At 39.7% G+C, this 17,695-nt stretch overlaps 1 protein-coding gene across 1 annotated transcript in view; it reads right to left on the bottom strand.

Moving 5' to 3' along the window:
* The window catches only part of nr5a2 (nuclear receptor subfamily 5, group A, member 2), a 57,932-nt gene that overhangs the window by 31,202 nt on the left and 9,035 nt on the right, over positions 1-17,695 (bottom strand). The window contains exon 4 of the mRNA XM_088426080.1: positions 14,007-14,713. Within this exon, the coding sequence (XP_088282206.1) occupies positions 14,007-14,713 (707 nt within the window). The remainder of the gene's footprint in view (positions 1-14,006; positions 14,714-17,695) is intronic.

Below are 17,695 nucleotides of genomic sequence, written 5' to 3'. Positions count from 1 at the left end.
ACCAGACAAACTCACAACTCTACACATTAGAAATCATAGGGCTTAGCGCTAAGAAGCAATCAACTAATTATCAAAAACGCAGAGAGAATCTAATCAATTATTCACATGAACATTAGGCCGCTAATACAGCCCAGGGATCTGCTTCTCCCAAAAGTAACCTCCTCCTACACTCAAATGCACACACACATGCATGCGTGTACCAAACAGTATATATTCTAAATGGAAAGTTTGAAATGAGCAGTTTTGCATGGAAGTTCATCAGTCAAATTTGCAATTTGCACTTTAATCAATAGCGAAACTGAGTATCACAGATTATGACGCTTTTCATAATGCGCCACACCAAAGAACTTCTAGTCTCGACACATGTACATTAACGTTGCTGCAATGTGCTTATATCCCATTCATGCGATCAAGGGCAGTTGATGCAAAATTGATGCTTAAATGACATAGGGACAAGTGAAGCTACTATCAGCCATCTTTTACTTCCACTTGTTACTGTAAGCTTGGCTAACTGGAAAAGTGCTATTCATACATTTCATCGCAAAGAAAACACTGATTCATTTGTTCTTATCTGACAAATGCCCATCTGCTTCATGTTGTCAGAAACGGCTAACTTGTTAGCTTGCGAGCATTGAGCTTTGGCGGTTACTAATGTTGCAAAACCTGTTACAGACTCACTCTTAAGTCGTTCTAGACTCGTGGTCCCAGACTCAAACCATCATTCGGTGCAAGGGAAAGAGACCTGGTCAGCAATTGGTTTTCAGGAGTGCCACCACTTCCAATGATTACCACCAATCTGTTTGATGCTGTTGTCTTTAGGGGGCTGCCTGTGTGTTTTCTTGTTGATGGTCCTTATACCGCTTATAATACTACTGTCTTTCTAATGCAGTGCATGTGTGTGTATTTCTTTGATAGCTAAATTTTATTTGTTTGGATAGTCCACTTGCTTGTGCGTAGCACTAGCAGACAGGATTTGTAAGTTTTAACTTGACTTTTGAGAGCTGGACAATAAATGACCCAAACATTAGAGTAAATTATTACTTTCTCTTTCTTTCTTTCTTTCTTTCTTTCTTTCTTTCTTTCTTTCTTTCTTTCTTTCTTTCTTTCTTTCTTTCTTTCTTTCTTTCTTTCATTTTTGCTGCGCTAAAGCACAATATAAATATATTAGATTTATGAAGATATATTTGAAATTGCCCAACTCTATTTCCACGCAAGAAAAATCAGATTGATATTATTCAAAATGTTCATTTAAGAAATAAAAAATAAGTATGTAGAAAATCAAGGACATTTATGTAATTGAACTGCCATATTATGATTATGATTATGATTATTATGATTATGATTATGATTATGATTATTATTATTATTATTATTATTATTATTATTATTATTATTATTATTATTATTATATTTACCACAGTATTTAATGAAACCCTTGCTTCATTTATCTGGGATTAAGCTGCGAATTGTTCTTCAAAATTGGATAGTTGTTCCTCAAAAGTAAAATGTAAAATGCACTGTAGTAGACTCCACTGATTATAGGAATCCTATTGATCCAGCGGCAGCAGTAGAATCTCTAAGCACACACACCCGCACAGCTTAATCTACTGGCCGATACGCATTAAACCTGGGCCAATGGATTATTATATTCTGCGATCATTTTTGAATTAACGACGCAAAGTATTGTGGATTGTTGTATGAGCCAAGTGTGAAAGATAGGTGGGTCTAAATATGACACGGTACAGATTATACTGTGCCAGTTAGTTAAAAGTGAAAGGGGGGGTGGGATTCTCTTGATTATTTCTCCATCACTCTTGACAAAGATGAGCGAGAGGATTTATGTGCGTGTTTGTGTGTAAACGTGTGTGTGTGCTTTTGTGTGCGTGTTTGACTTTCATTGACAGACAGTGGGAAATGACCCCATAATGCTTGCCTGGCTGTCTGTGCGTGAAAGTGAAGATGAGTCCAGCATAAGAAGAGACAATGGAAACAGCGGGCTAAAGCCTTACCGCTTCCCTCTTTTCTATTATTCAGAACAGTTGAGACACAATCACAATCCCACATACACAATGACTGGCATGCATACCCAAGGACACAAAAGGCCTTAATACACTCAAGGAAAGCTGTTTTAAAATGTAGACTTGAAATAATGATACTTTCTGATTGTTTTTATTATTTTTTTAAATATGATGATCCGGAGGTTTGGGTATGTTTTGGCCCCATTGAATGTGGCTCAACCCCGGGGATCACAGCCCTTGATAGGCAAATCAAACATGTGAATGAGCTAATTAAGCATATCTGTACTTCCCTCTGTGTACATACAAGGCCCCCAAACCACAAGACGGATGAGCAGATGGAAGCCTCCTTCTCCCTAAGGTGCATTACCTTGTGTCTTCTGACAGATGCTGACATAAATACATCTGTATTAGAGCACAGACGTCCCTTCACTCGACAGTGCTGTCTAAGCTAAGTGTAGAGCAGCATGTGGCTTTTAAAGGCCTGAGGGACATTGAGACAACAGTTCACTAGCTTAAAGCCATTTTCGCTGTTTTTGTTCCTCAATCCCTGGTTCATTTCTGTAGTTTTAATAGTCTTGTCAACACCTTTCTCAAAAATTCCCCTTTCAGCATGGAATAAGATTTATTGCTCATCATTGTTTCACCTTGCTTGAAAAATGTTTTTTTTTTTATGCCCCTCTTAAACAATCTGAAAAGAACGTAGAGCAGTAAAGCCTGTTATTAGTACAGTGCTTTTATTTTGCATGTATGGAATCATTTATCCAAAACAGGTGCCAAAGTTGCCGCTACGGCCTTTTGGGTAAAAAATCACTGAAAGATTGACAGGATGAGTGAATGACGTGAGACTCATAAAATGGCTTGATGTAGTGTTAAAGAAGCAGGGAGCGAAAGAAGGAAATTAAAAGCAGCGGAGAAAGGAATGCAAAAAGTAGAGCTACAAAACAGGTGTTTTTGTCCTACTTTGCTGTGCCATCAGCATATAATAGATTGTTTTTCTCCATCACTTGTTGTTCGGCTCAAGGTCCCTTTTGAAATGTCTCACCTGTCGTCACAATAGAACCTTAATATCGAATGTTACTCCTTTGGATCCGTGTGTAAAGTACATCACTGGTAGCTGCACATATATGTCAAATGTCTTCTATGCATTGTCCTCTGGTCCCCCCTCAAAACCACATACATGTACACACAGACACACACACGCACGCACACACACACACACACACACACAACATAGACACATGCCCCAAAGTGTCCCCACTCCGTTTCAAGAATAGACCGGCAGCAAATAAGCATCAGAAATAGACATCGGACAGCAACTGTTGACAGGTCTGTGACGAAAGAAGCAGAGACAGGCACAACCCCTTGGCAGGCTGGATTACAGCCACATAATTGCAGCAATACAAAATTGGAACATATGACACTAGGTGCAATGCTTGTGTCTGTTTTACTGACGGAAAAGCCAATTGAGGCATTGCATTACTAAGTGTATTTGGAAGAGCAACATTGTACTGTGAAAACGTAGATTTGTTCCCTTTTACAAATGATGTTATGACTATAACAACATATTAACCCTATTAACAGAAGTGAAAATGTATTTATTTGTATTTTGAGCATAGTGATAATTGGTGTTAATTTTTATTCTGGATTGTCAGCATAGTCTCAAATGGTGAACTCAATCCATACATCTGGACATTTATTCCCATTGTAACCAACATGGAATAGGTTCATTATGGACAATGCATCACCTGGCCAAGTGTTTTGCGGAGATATATTTTTGTCTAGGAATTAAATAGTGACAAGGTAGCAGTTAAACTGTCGTGTATGCAAATGAGATGCAAAAATGTGTAAAAGAGGAAGACAGATTAGTTGACAGGTTTGCATAGTTACGTATGGTGATGTGTGGTGTGTTTAGTTTAGAGGTTGAGGGTCATCTTAAAGCTACAGCAGCCACACCTCGGCCCCTCTGACCTTCGGGAAACCAAATAGCCACGGGCTATTTAGAGGCAAAGGGCCGCCTCTTCACACTTGTCTTTGTAGTTGTCTTAAACACGCCGACCACCGTCATCCCATACCCAGCCTGCCCGTGCTCAACCTTTTTGCCTATTTATGCTCACATTTGGGCAAAGTGCAATGATAATTTACAGGAAAGGCACACAAAAATTGAACTAAACAAGTGAAAAGGCATGTGTTCAAATTAATCCTATATACACATAACGTTCAGTCAGTTACTACTAATCTCCACTAAAAATTATTTTCAACGCAACTTTTCAAGTAAATGTCTTATATTTTTGGGAAATATAGGCTCTATTACGTAAACTAACAAGCGTGGCCCTACATTTCACATATGACGCACTCAAAAAACAATTGTATTTGCCACAGATGCACGCTGTAAACACAACAGAGAAAAAGAAGTAGAAAGTTGTTTTGTTACTTGGGTAGAGCAGATGAAGTGCTGACTTAATACGTTAGATCAGCACCCTCACATCCACTTTGTTTAGCAATTTTCTTTGCCTTTTATTATCACTTTCCTCTTCATCTTTCACCTGCTCCCTCCCTTATCCCGCTGATTTGACTGCCAACTTGTGACAACAATTGTGCAGTCTCGTCACCTCCGTCACCACATTAACAAGCAGGATGACCTGCCAATAAAAAAGGCTTTTACTCTGATCGTCCCCAAACAAGACTTAAACACGACCCGCTTTCTCCCGTAGAATGCCCAGAGTGCTCACAAATGTGAATCAGGCTGTGTTAACTTGCCTGAAAATGAAAAAGTACCGCAGGTGGAGGCATTTTTAGCTTTTCTCTTGTCACTTCATTAGCAGCGCTTGGAGGAGGAGGCTAAATTGGAGAAAGGCAGTGACAGCTGGAAGTTCAAAAATCCATCTCTCCAAATGCAGGTGGTACAAAAAATTTTAAAAACACACAAATACACACACACACACCGTAAACATTAGCAGCTAACCTAGCTACATTAAATGATACCAAACACAAAATTTGAGATTCTGTGTAACTGTAGTTTTATTGGCAAAATTGTAAGAAATAATAATGCCCAGTATAAATGTTAATAATGTAATTTACAAGGGTTTCTCTGAATTAAGCAGCATGCAAGAAAATTATAATTTAGCTTGCAAATGTAAACATAAACAGAAGACACTTTTGTTATAGTCGAATTTTTCAGCTGCAGCTGAGCTAATGTAACAAAACGCGCCGCTTGTGTTAGTGTTAGCTATGTTAGTTGTTCTTTTTTTTTCCTTTTTTTTTTGCAAACCATCTTTGTCTAAAATGTTAATATAATGCCATTCATTTCTTCAAATGAAAAACAGAGGCGCAGTGCCTAGCATGTTCAGGGACCTGAGTTCAAATCCACCTGGCTCTGGAATTCCTGTGTGGAGTTTGCTTGTTCTCCCCGAGCCTGCGTGGGTTCCCTCCGGGCACTCCGGCTTCCTCCCGCACTCAAAAATCATGCTTAGCAGGTGTATTGGACATTCTAAATTGTCCTTAGGTGTGACTGGGTGCATGAATGGTTTAAATGAAAACCAAGCGTTCTTATCAGAAATGATCATCTATTTTAATAACTCAATCAGTAGATAGGTTTACTCTGCACCTGCTGTTAATACGTTTGGGAGTGTGCTGTCACACATTGAAACAACAAAAAATGTAGTACATAAATGTTAAAGATGATGAGTGAGTGAAAAGGAATGCTTGTGAATTAGGTTTAGTCATTTAGCGGAGCTCTGTAAACATTAAATGACTGACTTTCATCCTTCATCAAAGCAACAAGTAGATGAGCAGACTTTGCCCATGCTAACTTCAGTGTCCCCCGGGATGGACCAACCTAAATCTTTCCTTTTAACAAGTTCCCTGCTCTTCCTTCCGGCCCTCAGGAGTCCCCTGTGGTTGGACCTACGGGACCATTACACTATTTGGGAAGGCTGTGTCTTTAAGCAAAGTCTACAACCATCAAGGGAACCGAGGAGGAAGTTCACTTTTGGGTTGTCCACACTTAAAAACATCTAAGACACTCTGGGCACTTAAAGCCCAGAGGACATCAGGTACAGACACATGGCTGCTATTGCCATCTCATCATGTTGCATACATATGCAGATATGCTTCTGGGAATGGTGTGGAGGCATTCAGAATCCACCTGCAGCCCCCACTTATGTCCAACTAGTGCTTCCTTACAACAAACACTTAAATGCACTTACTCTTGTTTGAAATACAGGGTAAATTTTTAATGGACATTTTACTCTAAAAATAATATATTTGACCCCACACCTAATCAAAACCAGTGCTTTTCAATTATCTTTTGCCAACCCCCCCAGGAAAGAGAAAACTTTTTGTGCCCCACCATTCGACGCACTGACTATAAATAAGATTATTATCTATAAAAAAAAAGTGTAAACATACCTAAACCTATATCCTTTTTAACATTAACAAAAGAAAAAAAAGCAATGTAAATCAATTTTGCTAACTTAATTATTTTTACTGCGTTTATACAGGTTACAGCTTAGTCTAAAACTGAAAAAATAACCGTGCATCAAAGTGCCTGAATAAAAAAAAAAGATGAAAATTCTTATTTTAATGCAATTACAGTTCAAATGAGTATTTATGAAAGTAGAGTATTTATGAAAAAGCTTGTTTGATCTTCTGTTTGGGTTTCTACTCTTTATGAATGAAGTGAGACCCCTCCCCCAACCCCTACTTCCTCCCAAGTAGTTCAAACTCCTGTTCTTTCCCAGTGTGGCTGATCAAACAGATATTGTTACCACCAAAATAGCATTACACAAGGAGCTCCAGGACCTACAAGTAGCCAGTGATAAAGAAAGATAGCCGAGGGGGAGGAGGACGGGTGGGAGATGGAGGAAAATCTTAAAATTCAGTAGAGATTTAGACAACTTTCCTCAGCTTGGTGTGCAGTAGGTTACTGTACATAAGCGTTCATGTGTCTGTTGGGGTAGCCATGGGGTCTGTCATCTATCACTGGACAAATGCTAGGTTGTTGGGGAGGGTAGCTGTGGCGGGGGGATTGTCGGCCCGAATGGTGCTGCTCCTCAAATGAAATAATATATCTTTGAAAGCCTACGCCCCGCACCCGTCCCCGCCGCCGTATATCAAGCACATGAGCGTCTGGCGGAGTCGCTCCAGTCCCATTAACCTTCCACCTGTCCCCCCCCTCCCGTTTTTTTTTGACACCCCCTATCGAACCCCACCTACTGATCGTCCCCCCTGCTGTCCTTCACCACGCTCCCTCTCCTCCTCCTCCTGCCCTTGGTGGCCGCCTCTTGTTCATCTTCCTCTTGAACCTCCTCCCCAGCTCCCTTCAGCTTCCTCTTTTCCTCATTTCCCTCTTCCTCTCATCCAAGCCTTCTCTGACAGTGCCTTCCCATATTTTCTCCACTACATCTCCTTCCCTGTCCCATGCTCATTCCTGTTTGCCACCTTTCTCATCTTTATCGCTATGTCTGTCTCCAAATCTTCTCTCCATCTAAATTGTTCACTTTTTTTTTTTTATCTCTCACGAACGTTACTGCTAAAATCTTCTATACTTGTCTTTCATGTTTGCATCTTTGTGTCCTCTTCTCACTTTGCCTTGCTAGCTTTTTTTTTTTTTTTTAAACACCATTTGGGATAGTGTAAAGTGAATGTGTTTGTTGGGGGTTGGGGCTGTATATCCCGCAGAATAATAATTCAAATGCAGCGGAGCAGGGCCACAGTTACAAATCTCTGCCAAATGCACATGGACACCAACCCCATCAGGCTCGCAGTATGTCAGGGCAGGGGTGTCGAGGGGGTGGCGGGTGGTATATTGTTGACCTCTGTGACAAGACTGACATTGCAGCATAAGGCTTTGAATCTCGTCATGTGCGTGTGCGGAGTTACTGTAAAGATATCTCACATACCGTATTAGGCCTTCATAGCTTATTTGGGTAAAATCATATGAATAACACTCATTTAAAAAACACATAAAGGAGTTCTTAGTAAGAAATTCAAATTGTTCACTTTATTTAGGTGCTTACCTCTGTTAGGTATTATATCTGTGTTGTTAAAAAAATAAAAAATCATGCACTGAAAATATTTGGACCTCTAGCTACTTAGAAAATTATTGCAAATAATTGCTTCAAATACTCACGTATCTATTGTATTTTAGTAATTTTTGTATGTGTTTCTTCTCAGTGCTTTATTGTTTGATGCAATTAGTTCCAATACGTTTTCTAAGTAGAATGACTCAAAAAATGTTTCATCATAGGGCATTCATACATAACGACTCAATATGCTTTACATAATTGTAATTCAAACTACAACATATAAAAGCAGACACAAAAAGAGGCCAAGCTTTAAAAGCAAATGACAAAATAAAAACATAGATCAGTAAAACTACTAGTGCGTGCGGTGCATGAACATGACCCACCCCATCCCCAAAATGAATAAATGAATAAATGAAAAATGATTCATTCGACCAAAGTAAAATTAAGGGAACTATGGCAAAAAACAAAACAAAACAATGTTTTATATTTTGTTGGTATTGAATATTCATACATTTAAATTATTCACTGATAATAAATAATATGCACTTTTGAAAGAAGATTTTATTTTGACAGGGTGTGTATGGGTACATGCTGTTCACAGGATTTTACAGGGTTTTACAATGATAACCATTCGATTATATAAAAGTCCCTGGAATTGTGTGTGTGTGCGTGTGTGTGTGAGTGTGTTTGTTTTCTTGCTATCCCCTTTTCTTCACAGTCTCTGCATTCTGTCTTCATCCCTTGTCTATTTGTGTCCTCTCTCATCTTGCCTCTTTGTTTCACCTCTGTTCTCTATGTCTGTTCTCTCCTCTCCCTGGCCATCTGTTTATCCAATATGGCTGCCCCATCTCAGCTGGGAGCTTTCCCAGGGAACCAGACTTCTAATACAGTTCCTCCTCAACTTAATGGGCCTCCACTCTGCTTTTGCAATTCCTGCTCCATGCAGACAAAAAAAAAAGAAAGAAAAGAAAGGAACAGAAAAAGACGTGTCTGGATCCATCAAAAAGCTGTCCCTAAATGACTAAAACAAACACTGATGTCACGTTTGGAAATGTCACAGGTTGTCATACCTCTTCCACGGACTAAATACACTCTATGTATAAAGTTACACCATGTTTGGTACAACAGATTATGTGGCATGCTATTGAATTGATATCTTCATTAGTCATCATTAGTGATGCTGTTTTTTGTTAAACTAAGAGACACAATACCGGTAATTAAGATGCCAAGGCTACTATGGATGAAGATATGACAAAGAGGGATTCTTCAATGAAATCTGCAAAATGAATACGCAGATGTGAAATATGATGATTTGATAGTTCCTATAAGAATGTTGGATTTTCCAGTAATTATCTGCTGGCTAGTGTGTGTTGACTTGTCAGTGCTTTTGCTTCCAAAATAAGTGACCCGTCCTTTTTATTAAAAAGTGTGGAGAGGAAATGGGGAGTGGAGAGGTGTGTTGAAAAGGGTGTTGAGTTTGGAAGGTGTGAACATTTGAATCAAAAATGGTTTTGCTAAATTTCCTATTGCATTACATTGTGTTTGTTGTGTGAATTGGGACGGCCATCCCATAGTGCATTGGAGGAGAGTGTAGCCAGCTATGAGTCACACTGACACTGAATGAACTGTATTTAAAATGTTTCTGTATTGTCAAATCCAAAAGCAATGTAATGTATATTATTAAAGATCATTTTAATTTAATGACTTCGTCTAACATCCATTTTTAATCTGAAAATGATCTTGTCTACATAAAAATGTAGATTTTTATAGGAGTAATGAGTAAAGTAATAATACAATAAAACAATATGATGATACGCACATCACATAGCTATTACTTGTCCCCTGGCTACTATAGCTAGACGTGTATATCAAATGACAAAAAAAAGATATCTCACATATTTGGCTGACATCGATAATGTTATTTGCTAGTTATGTTGTTTTGTCAGGTGTTCATAGGGTTTTGCATCAAAGCATACACCCAAATAACCATACTACGCCACCGCATTTTACTGCAGTGATTTTCAACCAGGATGACGTGGCACACTCACGTCCTGATTTTTGCTGTTCGTTTGGCTTCATTTTCTTGAATTTTAATTGAATTTTAATGCTCCGCAGGGCCATATACTATGTACATCTGTGTGTTTACATGCATGGCTGTACATGCATACATTTGTTTATTTTTGTTCCAGTTTTTTTCTTTCATATACAACACTTTGTGCTGTTTATGAACAACATTTCTATATGAAAAAAGGTATTGTGCCATGAGAAATCATAATGAATACCACGCCAATGTGTGTGAAAAGTATTGTTCTTTACTCACAAATATATCTTAATTTATCTTTTAATTGCAGAGATCTTTAGTGAAATTAAAAGGTACATCAAACTTGAGTCTTCACCTTTTGCCATTCATACAACAGAATAGTAGAGGTGTGTTCAAACTAATGGCCCCAGGCCTTATGTGACCCAAAGTGCATTTTTAACTGGCCCGTTGCACAACGTGCCTTAATATGCAAACGTGGTGAATAAAAATTCTTATAGGCAAGCTTTGTTTCCTCCTGTCGGCATGCTTGATAAATTGAGGCAAAATTTGAAGTGGCCCTTGCGTTTTTTTATATTTTTCCTTATGTGGCCCCTTGGAGGAAAAAGATTGGACAATCCTGGAATAAAAGCTTTGTGTTCAAAAAGGACTGTACCAGAGTATATTTTTTAATGAGAGAATCTCATTATTATTTGAGTAGTTATGTTATTTTGTGGTATTTTTGGTTTGTTCAATCTGTCAGCTAGGAAAAGCATGTCTTAATGTTTTCATACAAGAAAGAGAAGAGGCAGCGTGCCACACTGGAAGAGGACACGGCAGCGATCTTCAAAAGGTTCCGCTAATGGCTAAATGTGTCCATGTCTCGTGACGGAGGTAAACTTACGGAAACTAAATCTTTAAACACTTGTTTTGGCACGGACATCTCATACACACCCCTTAAGCTTGGCTCGATTACCAAAGAAATTCTTTTGTTCTTACTGCGCTAATAATAGTGAGAGCTCAATGTGCGAGTGCAGTTAGTGAGTGAGAGTGAGGAGGGAGAGAGAAAATGAGAGCAAGGGAGAAGAAGGTTTTTATAAAGTACATTTACAAACAATGTCAGGTTAACTTTTACTCTGAGAAACTTTTCATTCTAATTCTGCTTCCAGTATTTTTGGTTGAAAGCCTATCCTGACATTTAAAATACTGTACATGAATTTGCATCCAATATCTGAGACATCAAAGAGCACAGATGGAATAAGATGCACTTTTTGGAGACTACTTTGAACATGTTTAAAAGACTTTTGAGAAGAATAATTTTCTCATACAGGTCTTCCTAATGATGTCGGGTGGGGTGGAGTTCACTTTGTTATGCTGAGACAAAATGACACAACAGTGGACACAAAGGCTGGGTCAGGAGGATAGAGCTGTAAATGCCATTGGCCGAACTGGGTCACGAAACATACTTAGGCACTCACGTAACGCAATCACAAACCTATTATAATGTAAATTTGGACAAGTCTGTACAATTTAACAGAAGCCACTTGGTAAATTAGCAACAACAGGAGGCCGACCCAAAATTATGGATCATAAGATAGCAGTAACAGTTGCTCCAATCATCGTGGTAATTGAGCTTCACCCCAACTGACACTGTAATAAGCTCAATTACTGATTAATCAGTAAAGGCTGGAGCTTGTGCACTGTGTGGCAAGCATGTGCAAAATTTGTCATTATTTTGATGGCTCATTTGACAAAAAGAAATTAGAATAGGTTCGTCGCATCAACTAAATTATTCTGTCCCACCTATCCCAAAGAGAAGCTGGTTTTCAGCAGGGAAGTGGAGGGGCAGGGGAGTGGGCGTCTGCTCAGGAGATGGCTGTTCTCTATTGAGCTCACATCATTCTCTACTTTTGTAACAGGCACCTGGCTCATTTGCTATCAAGCTCTAGTAAAATGGTTGTCATTAGGGGACCATAAAGACATTACATTCCGCAGCTAATCAGGGAGCGACTGACACAAATGCTTGAGCTAATTGAATTAGGATAAGTGTGGAAAATTCTCATTCAAAATTAGTGGACAGAGTACACAATGATTAGCAGTAGCCACACCTTGCGACTAGCCTGCGTGTGTGTGCGTGTGTGGGTTGATGTGTGTGTGTGCATGTGTGATTGAAGTATTGAGGATCCCAGCTGAATGCAAATGCTAATCCAAAAAAAAAAAATGTCAATAGCGACAACACACAGTGCGCTAAATGTCAACATGTGCTTTCAAGGACTTTGTAATTGGCTCCCTTTTATACATATATATATATATAAAAAAAAGAATTTATTACTTGCATAATTTGCCATCTGAAAATAAAATTACATTCAAGTGGCGGTAATTTTATGATTGCCCCCGGCCTATTTATATGCTTCTGAACCTTTGGCAATGTTCTATGCCAGACAAAAGGTTGTGACAACAGAAGTAAGAAAAAAAAAAAAAAAAGTGAAGCACAGACTGATCAGGCCCAAAATCCATGTTGTTCAGAATATTAACCTTCATTTGGAAGAAAAATAACCATAATGGTGCCTGCATTTGGAATATTCCTATGGGCTCAATGTTGCCTTGGAAAATGTATTTATAACGTAGAAAATGTGTGAACCAGTTAGGTATTTGTTTGCATCAGCAACTACAACCAAATTCTGAGAGATCTCGTCATACGTCTTAAATTTAGATTATATTTGTGATTTTTTATTTTTTTATTTGGGGGGGGGGTGGTTTTATTGCACTGTACTGATGATTGAAGCTCCTAACAGGCAGCACATTACCCATGCAGTATTCCACACAACTCAAATGAATAGCCTTGCCTTTTGTGTGGAACCTAAACTCAATCCCCCCAATCTGTTTGTCACAAATCCCATAAATGTAGTTGTTTTGTGATTCATTCATTTGAAGTTTGAATGATCGATTTAACAAACAATTTCACCAACCCAAAAAATGGGTGAAAAATGGTTTATTCATTTGGCTCAAGTTTTCCTCTGTCAGTTTTGACTAAACGCTTGCTTACTTTGCATCTCTTTATGACAAGAGTGTGGCCCTAAACCTGTACATCTGAATAATATTGTGGATTGTGATTTGTATATGCGGTAAGATTTCAATGGGTGTCAAACTTGAGTTAATGTAGCTGTTACAATTCGCATTGGTGATCTTATTCTCATCCTGAATGTGATTTGTCAATAGTTGGTCTCACTCTCAGAATTGGGTATTAATCTGTAGTCCAGTCAAATGACATCCCTTATAATACAATTCACGCTAATCTGTCCATTAGGACTAATTAAAAAAAAAAAAAAGTCTGTTGCTGTACATTTTCATTGCCAAAAAAATCCTAGTATGGTGCCAAGTTGTAAAAATCAACCTTTGTGGGCACCAGCCGAGGGACTTGTCATTGCACGCCTTAAGGTACAAAGCAAGTGCTGCTACCGGGATTCAAGTCAGTGTTGTTCTGCTTTCATATCACATTTGCTGTTATTGTAACTCCTCTGACTCTTCAGTCAATATGCTAACCAGTGATACATCACACAGAGTGTGCAGAGTCAGATCAGAGGAATCACTCATGGGCAGATAAATCACCCAGACTAGCACCCTGTGAAAAAGGACCTGGAGTTATCGCAGCCCATAGCCCAAATGTGTCATGTTAGAGGGAAATATGAGTGGCTGCTGAATTGCTGATCAGTTATTAGGACAGTTATGCGTGTACAGCCCTGTGAAGATCGGTGTTGAACCCAGTCCGCGTGAGAGGCGGATTAAAGACATGTCTTGCGTCGAGTGATTGAACGAATGTCCATGGACTTTGTTTCTGTTTTCTCTTGTAGATACCAAAGCGTTAGTGTAAAACACACAATGTTTGGATTCAACTATTATGCGTAGTACTTTAGAAATAGGTTTTACAAGACCGTGCGCACCCACCTTGAGTTCACGGAAGAAGACGCTGCTCCGAGCCCACTCCACGATGGAGAAGAGCGTCTGGTCAGCCATCTTGCACATGAGACCGAAGGTGTTGAGCTTTTCGTGCTTGCCCCGACTTGCCTGCTCCTGCTGCAGGTAAGCCAGGATCTTGGCTTGAATCTGAGGCTCGTCCGGTTCACACTTGAGCAGCTCTACGATAAGGTGGGGGAAACTGGGCGGCGAGCCCGACTGGTAGGCTTCGACGTAGGCGTAGCCCATGATGGACTCGGGGGAGCTGGTGTACGGGTCTGGGTACTCTGACTTAATGGTGCGCGTGCCTTGGAAGTGTCCGTAGGCCGTTTGGTAGCCCTGCAGGCTGCCGGCATGCGGTGGCATTGCCATGCTGACGGGCGAAGTGACGAAAGGACTGCGGTCGTAGTCTGTTGGGGGTAAGGCGGTGGCGTGATGGTGGTGGTGATGGTGGTGACTAGCGTGGTGGCCGGCGTGATGGCTCAGTGGCAGGCCCTTGGAGGCGGCCGAGTGAATGTTCTGAATGGCTGATGAGATGGTGAGATCGGTAGGGACGGCCTGCATCACCTGGCTCATAGCCTCGATTTTCAGGCCGTTAGCTCGGATCAGAGCTTTCTTCTGTTGCTTGAGGGCCCGGTCACGTTTGTACATTGGCCCGAACTTGTTGCGTCCTCCTCTCATCCGATCTGCTCGCACAGCTGAAAAAAAAGGGTGACGATAGACAGAGAGGCATTAAAACATTTCGACATCTACATTTTAGCTATTGAATGAGCAACATATATAAGATTTTGTGCAAAAATTATTGCAGTGATATTACTATAAAATTGATGTAGCTTGTCAGTAAATTGTATTTTCCTTGCTAAGGCTGCAACAAACGTTTATGGATTGGGACTTTTAAGTGTTAAAAAATGTATTTTCCACCCCATAAGTGCACAAGCAATGCCATGATGTTCACAAAGAGCTCTGACATTGTCAAAACCACAGTAAGCCTATTTCTGCACTTCAAATAGCAGCCTCAAATGTTGCATTAGAGCAAAGTGAAAGTTGAATTTCCCAGGTCCCACCTCAAAACGTTTGACATAAACAACAAAGACGGCTAATGGTTATCATTGTATTTTTTGTTTTTGGTAAAATCAGGGTCCTTTTTTCCAACTTCGCAACTTGGACCTAATTCTAATGTATTGTTTTTTTTTTCTAGTTTAAGACCCCAATAATTAATTGACTATCAAAATTAAATTTTGATTAATTTGCTTAAGTTGTAAACTCATTGCTATATATCTAATTCTAATCATCACTGCATAATTTATTTAAATTAATGTAAAGTAATGGCCACATTTTGTTGGGTAAATTCTCCATGTCTTCTGAGTGCATTTGGGTTTGTTTGCCTGCTAAACCTACTGTCAAAGTGACAAACCAACGAGAATTGTGGTTGTTAGAAAATGTCCAGTTTGATTGAAGACTTTTCCAAAAAGAATCAGTCCACAGATAAATAGTGTTACAGAAGTGAACTCAATAATTGTATGTAGGACAAAGGTTTTCCTGAGGTGATTACACTTGACATTGTTGACTCTTTAAATCCACAGGTCTAACAGATAGTGAAGTTACTCATTGGCCAAAAACACAAACCTCCCTGCTTGGAAATACAAATAAAAAATACGGCCAGCCATGGACAAAAATCTTTCTAAAGGCTTCTGACTAATTAATGCTATATAAAAGCTTAAAAAGTGTCCTGGATTGGCAAAACTAGACACTGGCAATTTGCATGGAGGTTTTCCCCCATGCCCTATCATCCTCACGCAGGATCCCGTGGCGAGGATCACACCGTGTGTGTGCTGTTGGTATGTCTAATGAATGAGATGGTTACACATTGGACTGCTACGGGGGCCATGTGTGATCTAGCTGACTGCTGCCATCGCAAAGCTGCTGTGCTGCCTCCCAGTTGGGGGCGTGGGAGTTAATTATTCATATTTAATCACCCTTTACTCCGACCCCTGTGCGACGCTCTAATAGATATCGGGGAACAAACAACAGAAAACCTCGCCGCAATACTCCAGCAATCGACCATCTGTAGTATTTTAAGCTCTTGGCCCCTCTTTTAGATTTTGATTCCTGGGATACCGTGGTGACTTGGCACTGATCCACTACAGCTCATAATGTCTTAATAGATTAGTAAAAGAACACTTGAGGACTACTGAGGAGTGGGTGTGGAGCACTGGAAAGGATGACCCCCCCCCCATTCGCACACACACACACACACACACACACACACACACACACACACGCACACTGCGGCCCCTCTACATGCACTCCAAAGCTGCCTTGGGAGTGATTTTAATGACCTCCGTTAGAAAAGTGTCTGTCACTGATTTGAACGATAGGATCTAACACACACACCCTCTGACACACTCAATGCAACACGCTTGTCTTGATCACAGACATAAATGCCAGCATGATGTCTTGACACCTCAAAGCGTTTATAATACATACGTAGTGCGTCGCCCACTGACACACAACAGCCTCACTGGAGCTTAAGTTGCACCGCCAGGATTTATCATAACCACTTATACTTGTAGAATAATTTCGAGACGTTAAAAAAAAAATAAAAAAATTGGAGGGTGACAAATGTATCCATTTATTTGCTCGTGTGGAGCAATTTAAAGGATTAACAATTTCTCTGCAAAGTTGTATTTAATGAGCCAAGAAATCCACAGATGGCCGAGACAAATGAGGCTCATACAACCTATTTGCAGGGTCATATTAGGAAAATGTTTTGTTTGTTTGTTTGTTTTTGTTTTCATACGTCCACAACAACGACAAACAGTACACACACATACACACTCACTTAAGGTTCACTTTAGGGCGTTTCTATCTTTTTATTTTGTCTGGTACCTTTTTATAACAAGTTTAGATTTGAGCAATGCGTGAGTCCTACAGTTACATGTGTTTTGGGTTATTAAAAATAAATATTTTTTATATTTTTTTTTGCATCCATCCTTTCCCTGAAAAACATGAGGCAACGGATTTCCATACATGACGCTTTTCCACACAGACACAGAGGCATGCACACTCACACGCACACGCACACACACTCTGCTCAGTGCTTATGTTCTCTGATTTATTGTTGTTTAATATACAGGAATATTAAGTGCGCGCAGGTGAGGATCCCTGTCGGTCGCCAGCATATTAATGGTTCCTGCTGAGCCTTGCTGACACCCTGTTTGTCATGTCGGGGCCTCGGTCTATGCTCCCGAGCCGCCCTTTCCTGTGCGCACACATGAATACCTATGATATCTATGCATAAGTAATGGGACAGCTAGCGAGGCTTTACAGTACAGGTAGCAGAAGGCTGAAGGAAGACAAATATGGTCGCAGAATAGAAAGATATTAATAAAGGGGAAAAAACACTCACCGGCCATCAATGATAAGATGAAATACAGAAGCTGAATAAGAAATTTTACCAAAGTAATGAACACAATGTTTTAATGGACAGTATTAGTCAGTGAGGCCTTATTTTAAAAACATCAAAACATTGTTGTAGTTCTTCATGTTGAACTGCACTAGTCAGAATTTAAGGGTATTTCCATAATGTTGCATTCTTGTGTAATTCAACAAGGTGACCAAATCGTTGCCGTTCTCTACCACTGTGAACAAGAACCTCAATAATAAACACTTTGCTAGAA

Source organism: Hippichthys cyanospilos, chromosome 10, assembly GCF_059441005.1.
Source record: "Hippichthys cyanospilos isolate Australia breed blue-spotted pipefish chromosome 10, RoL_Hcya_1.0, whole genome shotgun sequence".
Taxonomy (NCBI): domain Eukaryota; kingdom Metazoa; phylum Chordata; class Actinopteri; order Syngnathiformes; family Syngnathidae; genus Hippichthys; species Hippichthys cyanospilos.
This window is presented reverse-complemented; position numbering and strand designations above follow the sequence as displayed.